Source organism: Arvicola amphibius, chromosome 6, assembly GCF_903992535.2.
Source record: "Arvicola amphibius chromosome 6, mArvAmp1.2, whole genome shotgun sequence".
NCBI lineage: Eukaryota > Metazoa > Chordata > Mammalia > Rodentia > Cricetidae > Arvicola > Arvicola amphibius.
The window spans coordinates 126,499,427-126,522,300 of record NC_052052.2 but is presented as its reverse complement, the minus strand read 5'-3'; the positions used below and the strand labels follow the sequence as shown (position 1 = coordinate 126,522,300).

The 22,874-nt window shown below is 37.6% G+C and overlaps 1 protein-coding gene across 1 annotated transcript; it reads right to left on the bottom strand.

The window, feature by feature from the left end:
- Positions 1-227: 227 nt before the first annotated feature.
- Positions 228-1,485, bottom strand: LOC119817394 (26S proteasome regulatory subunit 8-like). The gene has a single exon (XM_038334615.1). It carries the CDS (start codon positions 1,461-1,463, stop codon positions 243-245), a length of 1,221 nt encoding a protein of 406 aa, XP_038190543.1. The 5' UTR covers positions 1,464-1,485; the 3' UTR covers positions 228-242.
- Between the last annotated feature and the right edge of the window lie 21,389 nt (positions 1,486-22,874).

The following is a 22,874-nucleotide window of genomic DNA, read 5'->3' as shown; positions in this document are numbered from 1 at the left end:
TGCAGGTTGTATATTCTTGAATACTATTATTTAATTTAATGATAATATGTATTAATTTAAATATATTTAAATCAGATGTTACAAAGCACATAAGAAGGAGGCACTGGTCTGAGACAGCAGATTCCCTGGTCTTGAGACATTTTTTTTTTTTTTTTTTTTTTTTTTTTTTTTTTTTTTTTTTTTTTTTTTTAGAGAGTATCACACAGACCTTTATTTGAGGGATGCACCCAGAGGACATACCCTCACTTCCATAGCTTCTTGATGGACATATTTTTCTCACTGTCCTTTTGCATGGCCTTGGCTACAGCCATCTCAAAGTCCTCCTGAGTGACGTGGACACGCCGTTCCCTCAGAGCATACATGCCGGCTTCTGTGCACACACCCTTCACTTCAGCCCCTGAAGCTCCTGGCATCAATTCAGCAATTTTCCTCAGGTTGATCCCCCTGGTCAAGTTCATTTTCAGAGAGTGGATTTTCAAAATGTCCAGCCGGGCCTCCTCATTGGGAGGTGGGAATTCAATTTTTCTGTCGATCCTCCCAGGACGAAGCAAGGCAGAGTCCAGGATATCAATCCTATTAGTTGCCATGATAACCTTGATATTCTTGGTGGCCTCAAAGCCATCCAGTTGGTTGAGCAGTTCCAGCATTGTGCGCTGCACTTCACTGTCCCCTCCAGAGACTCCCTCCAGCCGTGAGGAGCCGATAGAGTCAATCTCGTCCATGAAGATGATAGATGGAGCATGTTCTCGTGCCATGACAAACAGTTCCCTCACCATTCTTGCCCCTTCCCCGATAAATTTCTGTACCAGCTCAGAGCCAGAGACACGAATAAAAGTACAGTCCGTATGATGAGCCACAGCACGGGCCAACAATGTCTTCCCAGTGCCTGGGGGTCCATACAGGAGCACTCCCTTTGGCTGTGCAATGCCCAGTGCTTCAAAGAGCTCAGGGTGCTTCACAGGCAGCTCGATCACTTCTTTGATCTCTTTGATCTGCTTGTCCAGCCCACCAATCATCTCATAAGTTGAGTCCGGCACCTTTTCCACCATCATTAGTGACACCAGAGGGTCCACCTTATTAGGTAGGATCTTATGCAGAGTGTAGCTGTCATTCCTCAGAGCAACCCGGCAGTTGGGCGTCACATCATTGATGTCAATGTTCTTGCCCACATTGACTACGAATTTACCCTCAGGATGGACCTTGACCAACACTTTTTTCTTATCCATGGCCCGAACTACTTCTCCAACATAGGAGCCCTGTTCCTGCAGCAACTGCAGCTCCTCCCGCAACAGTCGAACTTTTGCATTGAGCTCATTCCTTTGGGCCTGCAGTCTCCGGAGATTCTGGCTCTTATCATTTACAATCAACTGGAGTTCTTCAATCTTGGACAGATAATACTGGCGGAGTTCACTGCCTGCCTTCCCCTCTTCCAGTTCCATCTGCTCTGGCCCATCAAGCGCCATCTTCCCTCTCTCGGCAGGGATCGCCGGCCGAGACATTTTTTTAAAAAGACATTCATTAATCAAGATAGGAAAAGAGAATAAAATTTAAGGGAGAAATTCTGTGTTTCAACTGGTTTAGAAGGCACAGGCCTGAAGTTTCATCTACTCAAGAGGCAAAGACAGGATAATAACAAGTTCAAGGTATGCAGGGCTATGGAGTGAATTTCAGATATCCACAGGTAACAGGTAACTTACAGAGAGGTATGTCTGAAGTAACCAAGGAAAGCCTCAGATTTGGACATTAGATTGACAAATAGTCTCTGAACATTTCCCATGGTTTTTGAGTATATTGCTGAGCATTTAAGATATTCTGATTAGAGAATCAATGTGGGGAGAGGCTTATACAATGAATGCAATAGACTAAAGAAGGGATTAGAGGGTGGTGAATGAAATCGCCCTTCGGAGCATTAAGAAAGCAGTCTTAATGAGTATACTGAGAGGGCCAAGAGACTGGGCATAAACAAGGTTGCTTCCTAGAGCATAAGGCAACGGGTCATAGGGATTTCTGTTCCTGAGAATTGCTTGTTAAACTAGGGTGAGTTATGACATTGTGTGCAGATTCCTGGTATATAACCCCCATGGGGTGAATGAAGAGAGTCTATGTTGACTTAAGCATAGCCTTGACAGGTTAGTGTGAAACGGTCCACATAGTGATACGGGCAATTTGCGGGAGTGTCTTCGAGAGTGATGGAGCCATTGTTTGTTCTTGCTTAGGAGTTGGAGTCCTGGGTGCCCAAAATCCCATAAAATTTCCACTGAGACTGACTCTGGAGTTCAATGGACAAAATTACATACCATAGAGTATTTTATAGAGACGTTTATTAATGATTCATAGGTGGGAGTGGAGGAAAGAGGGGGTCGTACCTGAATAACAAGAGGGAACACAGTAAATAGGTACCCTTGAGCTGTTAGTCTGGAGGCCTTCTGAAGGACTTAAGATAGAAATTGGGGTGAGACAAACTGAGGGAGATAAGCTGGTCAACCCAGGTGTCTATGTTCCTCTTTTCATTTTCAATAACATCTTCTCGTGTATCTTTCAAGCCATTAAGGAACCAGGAACCAGAACTGTGTTCTGGTGTTCCTGACCCCAGCTAAGAGAGTCTCAGAGCTGCTACTTTTGAGTCCTTGTCCTCCTGACCAGTTTCTATCTCCTATTCTCATTCAAAATACTCAGTCATGTGATCTCTGTTATGTAAATAAAGGAAGTTCTCCCTGGCCAAGAGTTCAGTTCCACACAGATGCTCAAGGTCCCGTTGCCAAGCACTCTGCTGCAGCCTGAGCAACAGTTTGATTGCAGACAAGGTTTTCTGATTGCTATGTCTGGACCAAGCTTGGACAAATTTCCTGGTAGGAATTCATCCATTTTTTATGATCTCTTATTAATGGCCTTCCTGCCACAATAAAGAATAAATATTATAGCATTTCAGAGATACAGTTTCTCTTATATTTTGTGTATATTGCTATAAAGTCATCTGTACAGTGAGAAATCTTGGCAGACAGAATCTTGCTCAAAGCAAAGAGGTGTATGTATTGCTTGCTATAAAAGAATGAGGTGCCCAAACTTGGTACTTATCCTTGCCAGCACTGTAATATAGAGGATATGCTGGTCTCTAAGGTGGCCCTGTGTATATCTCTACCACATGTGCATGGAAGTAAAGGTCTCATTGGCATGACTATGCCTGAGTATCCAGCTTCCTGTAGCCTAAGAAATAAACCCTTTTCTTTCTGACCCAGTTTCCCATCTACTGGCATCATTCATCAAATGCTGGTGGTTTGACTTCTTAACTTGCAAGTATAATACAGTGTGGAATAAAATTATGGGATTGTAGTGAAGGAAAAAAAGGAAAAGGAAAAGGGTAAGAGAGAAACCCCTCCTCCATGAATTCGGGTTTCTGATTATAAATAGTAAGGTTCAGTATTTCACATTAGGAGGTGAGCAAGAGTCTTAAAGTATGTGAAAGAATTACTGTGTGAATATGAAGAAGAACCTAAGAAGTCAGAAATATCTATTCAGGGGACCTAAACACAGAGGGAAGTGGAGAGAAGGTGAGGAACAGAGGTGAGTCCCGAGCATCAGTGGGAGCCTCTTCCAAAAGCTCATACAAAGCACTGAAAGACTTTGTTCTATTTCTAACTGCAGCATGAGATCTTTATGGAGCAGAAGAGTGAAATGACCTAAAGATTGTGTTTGAAAGAAGTAGACTTGCTGTTCTGCTCTGAGATTAAACCACAGGAAAGCAGAAGCAGAGGCAGATGGAAGTCAAGCAGTTCATCCTTTATTGGCCAAAGACTTCACTGCATATTCTGCCAATAGATATTTAGATCAGGGCACAACAATTCTGCCATTTAAAATGATGTTTTTACTACTGTTACCTGATTGTTTATTTCCTGGGGTTCAAACTAGAATATACTTAAAATTCCCTTTCTGAAAGTGGCATAGCTCTCTCCTTGAAGGGAATAAGAAAGTATACTAATTTGCATTTTGTTTCTGGGATAAACATCACAACACAAAGGAACACAACACAATTAAAGAAGTTCAATTTTAGCTTATAGCTTATCATGAAGAGAAGTCGGGGCTAGAACTTGAAGCAAGAACCTGGAGGCAGGAACTGAAGCAGAGGAATACCGCTTACTAGCTTGTTCTCTTTAAACTACCCAGGACCATCCAGGAGTGTCACATGGGACTGAACTCTTCCACATCAATCATTAATCAAGAACATGCCCTCCAGCCTTGGCTACAAGTGAATCTGATGGAGACATTTTCTCAATTGAATTCTCCCCAGATGACCTTAGGCTTGTGTCAAGTTGATAAACAACAATAACAAATCATTCTAGAGGGGTTGATTCTGGAGACACATATGAGGGAGCATGGATCCCCAGGGAACGCAAATTCAGATCACAATGATGTTCTTGTATGTGAACAGCTCTATGAAGTTTTAATACTAATAGAATAATGTCCTCAGCGAGATAACTTACAGCAAAGCAGGGAGGACTGCAGTCTAGGCTTCAGATGTTGTTTGGTGATAGTCTTAGTTTTGGGGTTGATGAATTTGCTAAGAATATATTTTAAAAAGTATTAATAGTCAGAAGTATGTTAGATTGGACACAAAGGCAGGCTATAAATGGCTTTCAAAGGGTTTAAACATAGCCCAAGACAGTTTGGTTCTGATCTGTAACCTTGCCTTTCTACCTAATTATAGAGTTCAGGTCATTGACCGCAGAGAACCTTAAACAGGTGCAGGTTTTTTCCTCTCCACAAGCTTCGGTGCACAACAAAAAACGCAGTTTGCAAGCTTATGAGAATTCTTACACTTGTGTGACAAGAATCAGGAGGTGAGATCATGGGAAATAGAGACAGGTCGGTTTTACGGAACTGATGATGGATACTGAGGGGAAAATAACATTGATTAATCAAGTTAGTATCAACTCTACCAGTATTATGCATTTATGAAAATATTGATCCCTTTGGGAGGCTAACAGCTAACGTTAGTGTGCCAGGTACAATAGACGACTGTGAAAGAGGGAGGGACTTTAGTACCATCTACCCTGTCGTTTTTACCTATTTAGAGACAACAGGATTCAAATTACATTCATACACATTGGCACCTGCAACATTATCTTTTCCAAATACCACAAAATAGATTTATTATAGTACTGAAACCCAAGAAACTTCATCCTGGTGTCTCTGAAGAGCATGAGAAAAAAAAATCCATCACCATGTCATTTCTCTAACAACCACAATGTAATTGGTTCACTAACTAATTTGGACCAGAATTTTATCACAGTGTTACAGCAGAATTTACACAGAGCAGTTATTAAATCATTGCACATTCGAAATGAACGTCCAACTTTACTACATATACAGAGCTTGTGAGCAAAATCGCCCAGATGCAAAACATCACCGGGAACAAAACTCAGGATGACCTGTGGAGTCAAAGGATGGAGTCTGCCAAGAGTCAGCACTTTCCACTTTGCCTGGGGGAAGCAAAAATTCCATAGTCGAGTGCTGACTTAGTGGGTTATCAAATTCAGATATTTTCATGTTAAGGAGAGAGAGGAATTTGCAAATGAACTGTCAGTGGATTTAACAGGTTTTAGCCTGAGGTAACTTAAAATTATGAACAGTGCTCGCCTAGGAAATGGGGGCAATCTCTAGGCGAACACGGGTACTGGATAAGTTTTGCTATTCCTTATAGACCAATGAGTCTCAAATTATTCCCGATTATTTCAGCATATTTCTAACTGGGTCACTGAAATAGGTACATTTCCTCTAAGAGGACTTTATGTATGTGTAGAAGGCTTGTGCAAATGTCCTGCCTTCATTTATTCAAAATATTGAAACATTCTACATCCGTGTTATAATCAGTTATTTTAAGGGCAAGATTGCAAGTTCTGGCAGCCCCAACAAGCTAAACTGGACCACGCACCTTGATACACTAGTGAAAAAGAGAAGCAATGTGAGAAAAAGAAAGAGATTTATTCAGTGTAGTCATATTGGGAAGAGGAACAGATTAAAAAGGGGGGTGTCAATGACTCCATATCCATTCTCAGTTTTGTGATATTAGCTTTAATTACAATACAGTAATAACTGGGGCAAGCAGGCAAGAGGCATCACAACCAAGCAACCTTGGTCTATTTGGGGTCTGTTGTTCCATCAGCTCTGATTCTCCATGGTGGTCTGAAGAAGTTGTGATTGTCACCTCTTGAGAGGAGAAGCTGTTTCTACAAGACACTCATTCTTTTTCTCAAGGAGAAATGTAGTGATATTTCATTTGTATTTTAATAACTAAAGCTTGCCTGAAGTTCAGAGAATAAAATGATTGCTGCCACTGGCTCTTACCTCTACCTCAGTCTGAAATGGAGATACTGCCTCCAGGAATCTCAGAATGAGACTATACGTGAGAGCTGTCTCTTCCTGTTTTATATTTATCTCCAATTAAAGGTGTACACCACTACCGCCTGGTTTCTATTGCAAACTATTGTGGCTATCAGGGTGAAAAATGTGTGTCAGCACTGCCTGGTCTGTAAGCCTAATCGGTGCAGCTGTTTTACTCTCCAAACTTCAGGCAAGCTTTATTTATTAAAATACAAATAAAATACCACTACAGAAGCAGCCTGATCCTTTAGAATAATTATCCCCATCTTGTCAGTGGGTCTGTTCCATGATGTTTCTATGTTACTGGAATCCAAAATGATATAGCTTAAGAACAATGACTTATTTCAGTGCCTTTAGCCTTAAGAAGGGATGAGATGGGAATAAGTGACTTCAATACCATAATTAATACAGCCAAAATGAAAGATGAAGCACATTTAAGTTTGGTTTCATATTACTATACAATGACAGTATTATTTCACATAGCTATCCATGTGTTTAGCTATTGAAAAAGGAGATCAGTTTTCAACTTTGTGTTTTAATCTTTTTATTTTTTCATATGTGTGTGGTAGTCTTGTGTATATGCATGTTTTGCATATGTGTTCTTTGTATGAGCGGCTACATGGGCACATGTATGTGCCTGCACACAGAGGACCAAGGTTGATTCTCGAGTCAAACTTCATAGGTCTTCTACCACATTAACTGAGGCAAGGCCTGTCAGTCAAATCCAGAACTGGCCAATAATGTTGGTGTTACAGAGCTTGTAGTATGGATGATTCAGATCACGATGGAAGCAGAGGAAGAAATCAGGTGGGAACGATTGCTGGGCTGTGCTTATAGGATTTTTCCTACAACCCATCTTCCTCTAGGTGATCTTCACCCATCCAAGTCACCAATTCTCTCAAAGAGTACCACTACACCAGGGAAGATGAATTCAAATGCATAAGCCTCTAGAAGCATTTCAAATTCAAACCATATCAAACACTAAATCCCTAGTCTTGATATTATACTGTAATTTTGTACAAAATAACCTTGGCTGAAATTGGCGAAGGGGATATACATTACTTCACAAATGTATAATTATCGCTGAATGAAAAGTAAAAGAAAACAGAACACAAACACATTGGTCTCTGCAGAGCTGGGCATATGCTTTGCTGTATTTTCCAAGATGACACGAGCCAAGAGGTAAAACTGTAAATTAGCTTTTCTGTTTCCAAGCTTGCTATCAGCTATTATAAAAACAAATACCGCAATTATATTAAAGAACTAAACCTCTAAGTCAGAGATTCAAAATACACAGGACAGGACTTTTGGTGGATTCATAGGTGGCTTTTCTAAAGGAAACATATTGCTCTATTTTTACAAAAAGTAGTTTCTTTATTCATCACAAATCGCGTAGCAAGCGCCTGAAGAGCATTCCATTGATTACGGACAAAGCCACAGTGTTATTTAAAGTATGTAGAGTACAGAGGAACACAGAAATTGTTGTTTGAATTTCAAGAACAGCTATTGGTTATTCAATACAATTTGTGTTTTTGAACCTGAGAAAAGGCCTAACACGATGGAGCTGAACAATAAAGAAATCACAGGTCACCCCGGATTAGTCAGATCCCTGTGGCACTCAACACCTCCCGTTGAGAGAGCTGACAAGGAGACAACAAAAACTCCCTTTTCTCAGCTCTGCATACAAAGGCCACTAATAAGGCTTGCCCATTAATGCATTGCCATTGAAATTTTTCATGCTCTAAAACATTTAGTTTGCTTATTGTTTGCAGTTTACTAAACTGAGCTTATGTGATAAATATTGCTTTGGATTTGAATCAGCAAGAATACTACTCTCGCTATATACATGTGTTTTCGAGGAAGGATGTTTCCAGAGTTTTACAGCATTTTTCATAGAATGGGGTGGACATTGTCAGAACTCATGGTTGGAATGGGTGTTATTAAACACACACTGCCTTAAAACATACTGCCTTAGAATATTTTATTGGGTTGTTTGAAAATCTTAAAGATTCAATTTATGGTTTGCTTTTCTCACCCCTTTGGTGTGATGAGCAGCTCCTGATTGAGATGTCGAGCGCCTCCAGATGTACTGTGCTGACAAGGCTATCAGGTGTCATTTTATTCTTGGTTTCTGATTTCAAGAGAGACGAAGATACCAAGATGAACAGCTGGAATGCCAGCAGATGTAATTGCTGATAAATTACTAAGTGTGTATTTCTATCAAGTGACATAGAACTGGAGGGGTTCCAAAGTGTAATGTTCATAATAAAAGAACTCTAAAAAACATAATAAATTTCTCTTAAGCACAAAGCAAAACACGAAGGAAGTTTTATAGATTTAAAATACCTACACCATTAATCCCTCTGACTCGCATCATACCCCTGAATTCTATCTACATTTATAAATACAATGTGTATATAGTGCATTCACTTGGTCTTTTCTTTTTTCTTTATTTCTTCCCTTTCTTCTTCTTCTTCTTCTTCTTCTTCTTCTTCTTCTTCTTCTTCTTCTTCTTCTTCTTCTTCTTCTTCTTCTTCCTCTCTCTCTCTCTCTCTTCCTTTCTTTTTCTCTTTCTTTCTTCCTCTCTCAGTTGTCCTTGTTTCTTCTCTGTCTCTGTGACAAAATACTCTGAATAAAAGTACTTTATGGGAGAACAATCCTTATGAGTCACAGCCCATTACTGAAGGAAGTCAGGAGAGATCGTCAAGCAGGAACTTGAATAAGGAGCCATGAAGAATATTGCTTACTGGCTTGCTTACTTACAGGTTCATGTTTAACTAGCTTTCCTATACAGTCCAGGACAACCTGTCTATTGAATGGCTCCATTTAAAGTTTTCTGGGAACTCATATAGCAATTAATAATCAAGACAATCGCCTGTAAATATATTCATAGTACAGTATTATCTAGTAAATTCCTCATCACTTCCAAGGTGACTGTAGGCTGTGTCAAGTTGGTAATCAAAGATAACTAGGGCATCGACATATATAGGAACTTAAATATTATATTTTATTATAACTCAAAAATATGTAAGTATATAATAAAGCAAATAAAAAGTGTTAGAAAAATTTAAACATCTGCAATTTAAATGATACTAGTAAGAGAATAAACAACTCAGAAAATGGGAGGAATTCTTTGCAAACTTTGTATCTCTTAAACTCATTCTAAAATTAAAATTAAGTCAAACACAATGGAACATACCTGTAATCTCATCACTAGATAGGGTAAGGCAGTAAAAATTACAGGAGACACAAGCCAGCCAGCTCTATATATTGAGCTCAAGGACATCATATGTTAACTAGTAATATCCTACTTCCTTGCAGCCACAAATAAATGTTCAATTATTAGTGTTAACATTGGCATATATCTCTTTTAATTCTGGTCTTACACAACATCATGTTAATCAAAATCAAATTTAATTATTTCTTATGTCCACTTTTATTTTAATACCCAGGCTTTTGCCTTAGCTGCCTGAATGCTATGGTTACATATGTGCATCATTAATCATGCGTGTGTTTCTTTTTCATCTTGTAAAATATTTTGCTGCTTTGGTATTTGTAAACTATCAAGTAAATATCTCTTTGTATTCTATTGTGAAGTGAACGCATATGGTTGTTTGAATGTATTCTGTATTCTGAGCATTATCTAGGTCTTAGAAAAGGAATGGAATTAGCATCACAAAACAAAAATCCATATGACCTTTGAAGCTTACCATTTTGAAATGGCATTGCTAGATACAAAGATAGAAATTTTATTAAAATAACATTTCAACTGGATCTTAAAGGATGCTGTGGATGAACAATAAGGGAAGTACTTGCTAGACAAAGACAACTGTCTAGACCTTGAGCCAAAGCATTTTTGATGAAAGGAGTTAGACCAAAATGTCAATAGACCATATCAACGAGGCTAATAAGTAAAAAAATGTATGATCTCACAGAATATTGATAATATTTATTGGTTGGCTCATTTATTTTTAATATTTTGTAGTAATAGATCCTTGCAAATGTTCTACTGTTGAGCTATATCCTGGGTTAATTTGTTTCTGTTCAGTTAGTTCCATTGCTTTTGGGCTTGTAGCAAGGCAGAGTCACCATCATAGTAGCACGTGGGAAAGCACAGAGGCTCACCCCATGTTAAAGTCCCAAGCAAAGAGATGGAAGCAAAAGCCAGGAGTCCTAGCAACCCCTTTAGTCATGATCACAAACATCAGAAAACCTCCCTTCCATAAAAACCCAATCTTTTTAAGTTCCTTCTACCATTCCACACCACCAACTTGGGAAACAAATGCTGGAACTGCATGATGGAGGTAGCTTGAGCATTTCTAACTGACAGTAAGCCCTGGATCCCTCTCAGAGGGGGCAGAAAGGCCAGGAAGGCATTAAAGATGGTACAGTACTGTTGTAAGGGAGAGAGCTCACTTGTTCTTCCCAGTCTCCCGGCTAGCTTAGCCCCAAAATAACTACACAGAAATTGCATTAATTAAGTCACTGCTTGGCCCATTATCTCTAGCCTCTTATTGGCTAACTCTCATATCTTGATTTAACTCATTTCTCTTCATATGTATATCACCACGTGGCAGTGGCTTAATGGGAAAGATTTGGTATGTCTGTCTCTGGCAGCTCTATGGAATCTTTTTCCTCCTCTGCCTCTCTTCCTCCCAGCATTCAGTTCTGCCTTCCCCACCTACCTAAGTTCTGCCCTATCAACTAGGTCAAAGCAGTTTCTTTTTTCATTAACCAATGAAAGCAACACACAAACAGAAGGACCTCCTACACCACAGTACACACTTAGTATTGCTTACAATCACCTCAGCATAGCACTGGGAACTGCAGTCCTACTGGCATCAAAGGATGGCTCTGCTTTCAGCTGCTATATCATGTAAATATTGTTATGCTGTACACTAACGCAAAATTATGGTAACACTCACAGAGAATCTATTATCATAGCAAACAATAAATTTGTGGAGATCCTTACACATGTAACAATGTCCCTACAGATCATTTCAACTGCTGTCCAGTTTTCAATTCACACCTTCATGAGTCATATGTTCTGCTGGCTTCTGTGAACATTGCAGAGGCATTTGAGATGGAAATGCTATTAATACTTTAAGATTTATAAAGGGCAAGAGATAAAAATAGGAAACATATCTTGACTCAATGATAAGATATTTTGTTGTTATTTCACTATTATTCAACAAAACCACATTGGTTTATGCATACAATACATATTTAGTATACCTATTATATATACATGTTATAAATAGGAGGTCTATAATATTTATTATTGATTTGTCCCACTATGAACATCCACAGTCCAAGCTAGTCACAGTAAGTAGCTCATTAACCCTAAATTTCTGGAGGGAGAAAAGTGATGGTATGAAGTTCAATGTTCTCTAAACCTTTGCTGTGAACTTTTGTGATGGTTATTCTGTCTCTTAGTAAAAGCTACAGAATCCTGGCAAGTATGTGCTGCAGATTTGCCAGAGTCTCACCTGTGTGTCTGTTTCATCTTACTCATGTGACAAAAGAGTGAAAAATTCTAGTTTCATTAACTTTTCGCTCTTCCTTCCTTTTGGCTGCATCATTTCCTCCCTCTTTTTCAGGGCTTGACTGGCCTGCACATATCCCTGTCCAGTTACTAATATGAATATCTCTATGTTTTGAATTAGTCTTTTCATCTTATTAAATTGCATTCTTGTTAATGGGTCATAGAAACTAACATACCTGTATAGGTGTCATAGAGTTCACATGGAAATTTTACTGACTGTTAACAGTCATTTAGCTGCCAGTTTAAAAGGATTTAATAAGTAAAAGAACTTCCATCTCTGATGATACCAAATTTTCATAGTAAGAAAGTAATTTATTGATATTTTGTTTTGTAGACTTGTCTGACAGACTTTTATGTTGGAGTGTGTGGTGTGTGTGTGTGTGTGTGTGTGTGTGTGTAGTGTGTGTAAGTTTAAAAATATTGTACAGGCCTCACACCTGTAACTCTACCATGCAGAAGGCTGAGACAAGACAATCTCAGCAAATACAATGCTAGGTGTGGTTACATAGTGAGTGTGAGTTTGAGGCCAGACTGGGCTGTTGAGTGAGACTTTTCTCAAAATGCATATATATGCAAATATTCTACACACTTAAAACATATATCTGATAGGATAATAAACATGTTGAGCTGACTTTAATATCATACAATATAAAAATACATGCTTAACCTATTCTCATATTCCCAGAAGAGTTGGTAAGTGGGATTCAGGGCTTGAATGACAATATCTGAGACACACTAATATCAATAAACAAAAGGCAGAAAGAATCAAGTGTCTCTGATGAATGGGCTAATTAAGCATGACATATGTAGTCAATGAAACATGATTTCTGCAATCAAAAGAAATTGCGTTTTGCTACATGGACAAAAATGTTTGAGAACAACATTCAAAGTAAAGTAAGCCAGACACAAATTACAAATATTGAATTAGCTGACTTAACGAAATATATAGAAAAAGGAAAATTTGTTGAAATAGATAGTAGAGAAGGGGCCATTAGAGTCTGAGAAGATAGGAAGTTAACAAGTATTGGTCACAACATTTCATCTGAGTGGCTGAAAAACTCCCAGACCATGTAAGAAGGGAAAGTTTTACAACATTCACACTGCATACATTCAGGAACAGGTTTTTTTGTATAATATGGAATACTACCTTTGTACACTGTAGAGGTTTGTCACTTGAATGGTTCAATAAAATTCTAATTGACCAGTAGCCAGACAAAACATGTAGGTGGGACAATCAAACTGAGAATTCTGGGAGAAAGAACATTGAGAGGAAACACTAGTCGGTTGCTTAGGAAGCAGTTGTAGAAAATGTAGAAAATGAGATAACGAGCTATGAGCATTGTAGTAAAGCATATATAAGAAATATGGGATGTTTCAATATAAGCGTTAGCTAGTAACAAGACTGAGCTATTGGTTGAGCCTTTATAATTTATATTAAGTCTCCAAGTCAGTTATTTGGGAAATGGATGCTGGTTATTTGGGAGCAGGCAGTTGTAATATATGTAGGTTGAGTTATTTTGTGTCCTGGCAGTTGCTCCCAAATAACCACACAAAGACTTAATATTAATTATAAATGCTCGGATGATAGCTTAGGTTTATTTTTAGCTAGTTCTTATAACTTAAATTAACCCGTTTCTATTCATCTGTGTGTTGCCTCTAGGCTCACTTACCTCATGTACATACTGCCTATCCTGATGACTCTGTGTCTCATGGCTTCTACTTTCAGACTCAACTGATTCAAGCCTTCTTCTTCACAGAGTATTTTCTACCCCAAAACCTGTGTAGCCATTGACCAATCGTTTTTTATTAACAGTGAGAGCAATATATTTTCAGTGTACACAACAATTATTCCACAGCATTTCCCCTGTTTTGTCTAATTGAAAAGGAAGGTTTTTAACTTTAACATTGTAAAATTATATACAAGAAAAATGGTTATTAGGTGAGATTATGGTTACAATATCCAGTCTATTTGTATTTGGCAAAATGGAGAAATACACTCCATCAGCTGGGATTTTGAGATGCTAGATTACCTGGGCCAACTATTTTGATTGGTGTCTGGTTTCCATGTTCTGAAAATATATAAGCGTTTAAAGGTAGTATACTTTTCTGCATTAATATAAGTATAAACTGTGCATTGTACACAATCTAGCCAAAGATGATTTTTTGTTTTATGTCTGAGTGGGAAAAAATGTACATTATATGTTTTGTAGTTTTTCTAGGTTTATTTCTTTATATCTATAGCCAGGTTTTTCAGGGGTTGTTCCCCAGGCAAACATAATCCATATCAACCTGAAGTGAATTCACAGCCTCTCATTTTCTGTAGAAATAAAAGCATAACCTCCCCTCAATCAAAATTTTTTGATTTCATTTTGAAATCAAGACACTTTTACAGTATGTAGGTTGGTTTAATCCAGCAGTTTTCAAAACCCAATGTATTTTTAACACCTGTCATTGATTTATTTTCAATCAGAAAATCTAATACAATACAATAAAATACAGGGTTCAGACTTTCTGTCTATTTCCCATCTTTACATGGCTTATTACATAATTTTTTACTTTATTACTTTTCTAAGAACTTTGTTATTTTGAAACTATTTTTTAATATATGACCACATATATTCTATCTCTTTTCTCTCCCAAGTCTATGTATATTTTTTAAATACACTGTTACCTGTATAGAGGTTTTTTCTTTGGATCTATCTATACTGGCCACCTTTATTGTTCTTTTGTTTGCATGAGGAGAATCTTAAGGTTCTCTGTTAGTCGCTGTCATGGCTCAGTTTAGTTCATGCATTGACACATGTCATTGGAAGCTGGCTTCTCCTCCCTTGGTTATTTGAAAGCCTAGTTTCATGTTGGAAGTACCTGTGGGAGCCACACTTACTGCCCCAAATCTGGGGAGTTTTGGGGTTCATACCAACAAAGCCTACCGAAGAAAAGCTAGTTTACAAGAAGTCAAGTTTGGCTCCATTTTGTGTGTTTGAAACTTTAAAAAAAAACTTTCTTAGGTTTTATGTGGATCTGGTGCTTGATGTTTGGCCACCCTTTGTAGGTGAAGTATCTCTGTGTTCCACCAACCTCTCCCAAATAACCACTCAGAAACTTAACATTAAATATAAGCTTAATTAATGTTATTATAATTGACCGATACCTTAAGATTATTTTAAGGTAGCTCTTATAACTTAAATTAACACATTTCTATTGATCTATGTGCTTCCCCAATGTTCATTTACCTCATATACATACTTTCTATCTTGCTAGCTCTGTGTCTCATGGCCTTTCCTCTCTGACTCCCCCAACTTCACCCTTCTTCACAGAGTAATATTCTACCTAGACATTGGCCAATCAGCCTTTTGTTAATAATGAGAGCAACACATTTTAAAAGACTACTGTAGCATTTTTCCACAGCAGATATACATGCCTAGGAGAGTTTGAAAATAAAAATAATATTTTACTATAATAGCAAAAGTTAAGAATAACTACTTTGAGCTGACATTTTTATTTGAAAATGTTTCAAATCTGAGAGCCTATTGCTGGGAGAGCCTTTGTGTTTAAGTTACCTGCAATAGCTTATTCAATTTGGTTGAGAAGGATACACAAAATCTTGTGATCTCTAGATGTGTATTCATTCTTATAACTCACTCTGCTTAAGGGAGAATTTAACCTGGGAGTATTTTTTCCTTTACTGTGAGGGATATTGAATTCTGGTTCATTTTTCTTTCATCTCATATCAATTTCTATCCCACCCTAAGCACAGAATCTATCTCTCTAACACATAATATTTTAACAATAAATGTTTTATGGATTCAACTAAAGTGCATAAAAGTAAATAAAGCAATGTACAAAAATTAAGATGGCCTATGAATGTCGATGAGAGGAGAGTTTGATCTGCATGAGATGTTATAATTCATATCCAACATGTTTCTAGTAATTTCTCTTCTTGTTTGAGTGTAAAGTTTCTGAGCTGTCCCTTTCCTATATCTGAGTTCTTTTATGCTGCTGCATCATTACCTCCATTTTCAGACTAAGTTTTATTCATAATAACATTATTCTCTTCATCAATTCACCTCTAGCACACCCAAAGTCAAGTTAATTTAATTTATACTTTTTATAAAATAATAGTTCAGGAAAGAAAAATTGCAAGCACATTATTACAAGGAAAGGTATCCAAAGAGGACAAAGATACTAATTGGTAAGGACTCCAAGGAGATGTTTAGGATGGTGGTCAAATTGCATATTTGAATTGAATGATGTTAGCTGGGTGTGAACACTCAATTGAATTGTTCTAAATGGTGCATATTTCCCTTGGGCAAGTCATGTTTTAATAAAAATATAATCAAAAGACACTCTCCTCCTCTAGTAATCCTACTTATGGTGAACACTATACATAATATGCACACATTCTAAGAGAGTTAATGAATAAACAGAGGTAACTTAACTAGGGATTAACAAATAAAATTATACAAAATAATATTTAATGATGAGGCTGAAGCCAATGAAGCTGTTAGTGGAAGGATGAGAAAGAACCTTGTGAAGTGCTGAACTGATAGAATATGGGGAGAGAAAAGTTAGGATGTGAAGATGCGCAGGTCAACTAGTAGAGAATTCTGCTGCAGGTGGATTCTCAGAGTATTCCTCTAGCCCCTTGCCCAAGGAAATGTTCAGCTATTGACCCAGATATCTGTGCTTGTGAGGAGAGAATCAGCCAATGCTTTTAGGGCTTACTGGATACTCTGTCAAAATTGATACTAACTCCTGAAATCTAGTGAGACCCTGTAACCCTCTAAAATAGTAGTTCTCAACCTTCTAAATATTGCAACCCTTCAATACAGTTCCTCATGTTGTAGCAACCCCACTGATAAAATTATTTCATTGTTATTTTGTAACTGCAGTTTTGTTACTGTTATTAATCATAATGTAAATATCTGATATGTGGGATATCTAATGTGTGATCGAAGTAAAATGGTGGGTTGAGGCAGCAGTGCACCTCCTTCTGGACCTGCTCTTCAGTTCCTCTGGATCCCAGGATAGGATCAGATGCTGGTCCATACTTTTCTGTGTCACTATACTAAAAGTAAAAGACAGATGTTAACCCAAGTTTATCACAGTTTTTTTCTTGTCTACTCTGTTTTCCTTTACTTAATATTTACCTTCACTTTCTGATTGCTGGTCCTGTGTATAGCCTACTTCCTCATCTAGTCCTGCTAAAGCCACAGATATGTAAACTATGAGCATTTTTCATGACTGTATGGTTATAACTTTGAAAATGCATCAGTTCTACAGTGTTGCTTCCTTAGTTAAGTTGTGATCATATTTTAGCTCTGTTCACTGTGATGGGGAGACACAGTAATAACCAAGAAACAGAGAACATCTGTAGTGATTACAAATGACATTTTAACAACCTTTTTAACTACTAGGAACTAAAAGGGCTTGGAACAAATCTCTGTACCATAAATAGATAATTGAAGCATGCTTTCCACTACTGAGACTTGGGATTGTTTGACCATAGAAATAATCATGGCAATAATTGGTTATTATTCACAAAATATAATTGAAAGTTAGGAGTCCTTAGTAATAAAAATCATGCAAAAATATGAACAAATGAAAATCTCTTACTTGCATTAGAATTATAATTTCAAAAAGAAAATATGCTTTGGAAGTTTAATATATTTCACAAGTGTTGTTTAAGGATTTGATGAGTATTGAGTTATCTGCATAAGCTAGACATGTGATACATGCTTTTTTAAATTAATTAAATTTATTCATTTATTTTACATACTGACCATATTTCTCCTCCCGCCTTTGTAGATAGAAGTTTCTGTCCCCACCTGAACCCACAGCTATTCAGTCCCAAATAAAAACACAAAGGCTTATATTAATTATAAACTGTTTCTCTTAGTCTTGTTGCCCCATCTATATTTCTTGCCTGGCTACTGGCCAATGAGTGTTTTATTAAACCAATACTAGTGACAGATCTTTACAGTGTATGAGAGCATTAACAACCCACAACACTCCTCTCCTCCCATTCCCTTGCTATCTCCCCAGCCTCCCCCAAACTACTCCTTTGTTTCTGTTCAGAAAAGAGCAGATGTTTCTTCAGAAAGGGGCGGATGTCCCATGGATGTCAATAAAGCAAGTGATATCAATTATAATTATAATATTATTTTATATTATATTATAATTATATTAATTATAAACCTATTGGCTCAGGTTTATTACTAACTACCTCTTACAACTTAAATTAACCCATATTCCTTGTTAACTACCTCTTACAACTTAAATTAACCCATATTCCTTGTCTATGTTTAGTCATATAGTTTGGTATCTTTTCTCAGTAAGGCATTCTCATCTTGTTTCCCCTGCATCTGGCTGATGAGTGTGTCTTTGCCTTCCCTCTTCCCAGGATTCTCTTAGTCTTGTTGCCCCATCTATATTTCTTGCCTGGCTACTGGCCAATCAGTGTTTTATTAAACCAATACGAGTGACAGATCTTTACAGTGTATGAGAGCATTAGCAACCTACAACACTCCTCTCCTCCCATTCCCTTGCTATCTGCTCAGCCTCCCCCAATCTACTCCTTTGTTTCTGTTCAGAAAAGAGCAGATGTTTCTTCAGAAAGGGGCGGATGTCCCATGGATGTCAATAAAGCAAGTTATATCTTGATGGGGGGGTTATTTTGGCATCAGGTAGAAACCTAGTACAAGGGATTTTCCAAAAAAAAAATCTACAAGAATTACCCCATCCTAAGACTTCTAGAAAAAGTGGAAAGGCAGCCTGGATTGGCATTGTCCTGTAATCAGATTAGTAAGTACCTCAATTTTCATCAGAGAGCCTTCGTCTGGTGGCTAATAGAAACAGATGCAGAGCTGTACAGCCAAGCACTCAGCTGAACTCAGGAAACCCTGTTGAAGAGACGGAAGAAGGATTGTATGGAACCAGGGGGTCCAGGTTATCACAAGGGGAAAACTAACAGAAACAACTAACCTGGGCTCATAGAAGCTCACAGAGTGTAGAGCCTGCATGGGACCTACTTGAGTCCATCTACATGTGTGACTGAAGTGTACCATGATCTACTTGTGAGACTGCTAGTGGTAGAAGCAGGCTCTGTCTCTAATGCTTTGAGTGACTTCCAGAAACCTATACCTCTTACCAGGTTGTCTTGCCCAGCCTTAATATAAGGGCAGGAGCTTAGACTTACCTCAACTATGATATGCCATGTGTTGTGATATATAAATTTTTAATCCTAGCAATCAGGATGGAAAGACAGGTAGATCTCTGTAAGTTCATGGCTCGCCTGATTGTCATAGCAAGTTATGGGTCAGACAGAGCTACATAGCAAGACCTTATCTCAAAAAATATTGCATAGTCTCATAGTGTCACTCCCAGTTTTGCATGTATTCTGAACAGAAAAACAATAACTTCACACTCTAGAATCTAGATAGTTATCATATTTAATGCCCAAAGCCACCATGGAAGAAAAATAATAACTTCTATTTCATGATGATACAGGGGACCCAAGCTCACACATCCAAGAAAAACACACAATTAATTATGACAAAATATCAAATACATGCAAATTGGAAAACATCCTAGGTGATTTATGTTCTTCACAAATATCAAGGTCAAAGACAAGACAAAGAAAACTGTCTGAGATTCAGAGAGAATAAACTACATAAAAACTTAATTTAATGCAATCCAGACTGAATTCTACACTGAAAGACCAATAAGGAGGGCATTGCTGGGAGGAAAATGACAGCGTGAATTTTTACTGTGAACTAGATAATCATATCTTACTAAAAAATTATTATTAGATCGGGCGGTGGAGGTACACACCTTTAATTGCAGCACTCAGGAGGCAGAGGCAGACAGATCTCTGTGAGTTCAAGGACAGCCTAGTTACAAGACAGGCTCCAAAGCTACACAAAGAAACCCTATCTCAAAAAAAATCTTACAAATGATTTATTTGCTTTAGGCAATTAAAATGAGGAACTATTGGATATATTTTATTTGAAAATACAAAATGCTTTATTTATGTGTAAGTAATACAATATCAAAAATCATTATTCAAATTGTCCGGGAAAATAACATATTCCAGAGAGAAATGGTGACGCACGATAACATGCAAATGATGGTGGAGTCTGAATATAAGGTATGTGGAGTTCCACTATGCTCACTTATATGTAAATCTGAAATTTAAACAAAAGTCTATAAATAACATCATATCTATCAGTTTCCTTAAAACTAAAATTCCCCAAATCTGGATCTTATAACAAGAATAACATTTGTCTGTTCACAACTTTCATTTTGAATATGGCTCAGCATGCAAGCCTACAGCTGTGTTAATTTATTGATTGGTTGACTTTTATACTCATATGTTCATTCAGTAAATTGACAGAAAACTTTTTTTTTCTTTTATCATGCGCAACATGGTGAACAGCATTTACATGCACTGTGGGATTGTTCAATTTAGCTGATGAAAAAACATGATCCATCCCATGGCTATCTTTTGTAGTGAGAATATCTACGTCTACTTTTAACACTCAAAATTAGAATTATCGTCACCATCTACTGACACATTTCTGGGCCATAGATTGCTGAAACTTTTCTTAGTTTACTGAAATTATCCATTTATTCAAATCTCCCTCCTTACATCTCCAATCTTCGTTCACCTCCATCATACTTGCTACTTCTAAAATTGAAAAATCCACACATGTTCCACCGTTGTCAGACCTTCCACTTACACTTCTGGTTGTCAACTGTTATCTCGGTCAGCCCTCATGTGGCTTTTCACCTTCTCTGTTCTCCTCACAGCGCTGAAGATGCTGCATCCCATGGGTGGATATTCTGAGAGGAACAAGCCACCTGCCAATCATCTTATGACTCGGTTTACTAAGTAACATAGCATGACTTCCACTGTAGACAGAAGCACACCCAGACTCAAAGAGGGGAAAAGGAGGAATTCACCTCTGTGAAAAGACACTTGACGCCACAGTTAAAGGAAGCCAGTTAGGAACAGAGTACAATGGTGTTCAGAAAACAGAAATCACCACAAAAACAAAGTACACAGAGAAAGGAGGAAAGGAAAATCAAGCAGGAAATTATGCCAAAGAAAACTAAGAAATCAGATAACAAAAACAGAAAAGAAAAAATGTAAGGATTTGAGGTATAACAAATACAAAATCATGAAGGGAACAAAACGATAGTTAAGAGAAAACCATGCACAATATTGTGTAAGAATATGTTAAATCAACTTCAAACTTCAAGGGTTAGTAACTAAAAGATTAAGAAGTAAGCATTTGCTTACTTTCCCCATATAGCCTATATGTAAAAATAAACATTGATCTTTGGTGATGAGAAAAAAAAATCTCTATTCTGCAGAAAAGTTCCATCTGTTATATGAAAGAAAAGATAGAGTTTTAGAATTAGTACTTGCAATTACTAGTATAATATTTGGCACAAATGTGGTTACTGTACACCATCACCCTAATCTGAGGCTCAAATGTAATTTAATTTACAATACAGATCATATGTCTTCTGATATCAGGAAATGTGAGGTATATGATGTCATCCTTTTCAGATTCTAAATTAAAGTATAATTGGTAGCTTATGGAGGATAGAGAGCATAGAGGAACAAGCTAGTTGGCAACATCAGGAAATAATCTGAAAAACCCAGGAATCAGGTATACAAGTGTCTCACTGGCAGCTTTATAATCGATGGTCCACAGGACAAGAAGGCAACCCATTAGAGATGACAGCATGAAAGAACCCCAGGTGAACCAGTTGAATATGTGGGTTTGGCAAATGTTTTCTGGAATGCATGCACATTTGACTGATTCAAATTTGAAGCATATCTCTCAGATAACAAGGAATATTGGAAATAAACTTGTATTACATAAAAAGAGAGATGGGGCTAGAGATGTGTTAGAGATCATTAAATGAATAAGCAGATTAAATAAAATACTGTTTTAGTTTGTCCTCCAATGTTGTAATAAATGTCACTACCAGAAGTAACTTAGGGAAGAGAGAATTTATTTCGTGCTACACTTCCAGGTTATTGCTCATCATTGAAGAAAGTCAAAGTGGGAACTCAAGCAGGAAGAAACTAAAGCAGAATTTATGGAGCAACCCTTCTTACTGGCTCAATCACGGGCGTACTCTCTGCCTGCTTTTGTATATATCTCAGAACAAGTTGGCCAGGGATAGCAGTATGCATGATGAGCTGGGCCCTCCCTCATCAATCAATCATCAAGATAATGCCCCACAAAAGTAGCCATAGGACAATCTGACCCATGTGATTCTTCAGGTATGGTCCCCTCTTCCCAGGTGATTCTAGGTTGTGTCTAAGAGACAATAAAAAAAACAGGACAAATATGTAGCAAAGTTTTATTCTGGTAAAGATGTATATTTGTATTTATGCATGTATTTGTATATTATGCCTATCTATAATAGATGAGATTTATTGATTTAGTAGTATAACATTTAAAGAGTGCAAGTAATAGTGTGGATTTATAGTGAAGTGCACACATTTTCAGAAGTGTTTAGAGGCAGAGTCTGCAGAACTGGGCAGATGATTGTATGTGAAACTTAAGGAAGAGAAAGGGCCATAATGTTTCCAAAACATCCTGCATGGCACAGTGGACACATAGCCATGTGTGAAGCCTAAACTGCATCACCAGGAAAAGCAAAGAGTTATGGGAAATAAGGGGTTGAACTGAATTTGGGAAGTTGTAGATTGCTAAGAAATATTTCATTCACTATGGATGAAGGCTGCCACATAGACTTCTAGGCAACCAAATGCCTGAAGGCACACAGTTCACAAACAGGTATGCCTCAACATACAGGCAGACATGCATACAGACTATACAGAGGTAGACATATACACATATAGACAGACATAGAGGTAGCAGACTGATAAAGACCAAGGAACAAGTTGTGGAACTCGTAGCCGTAT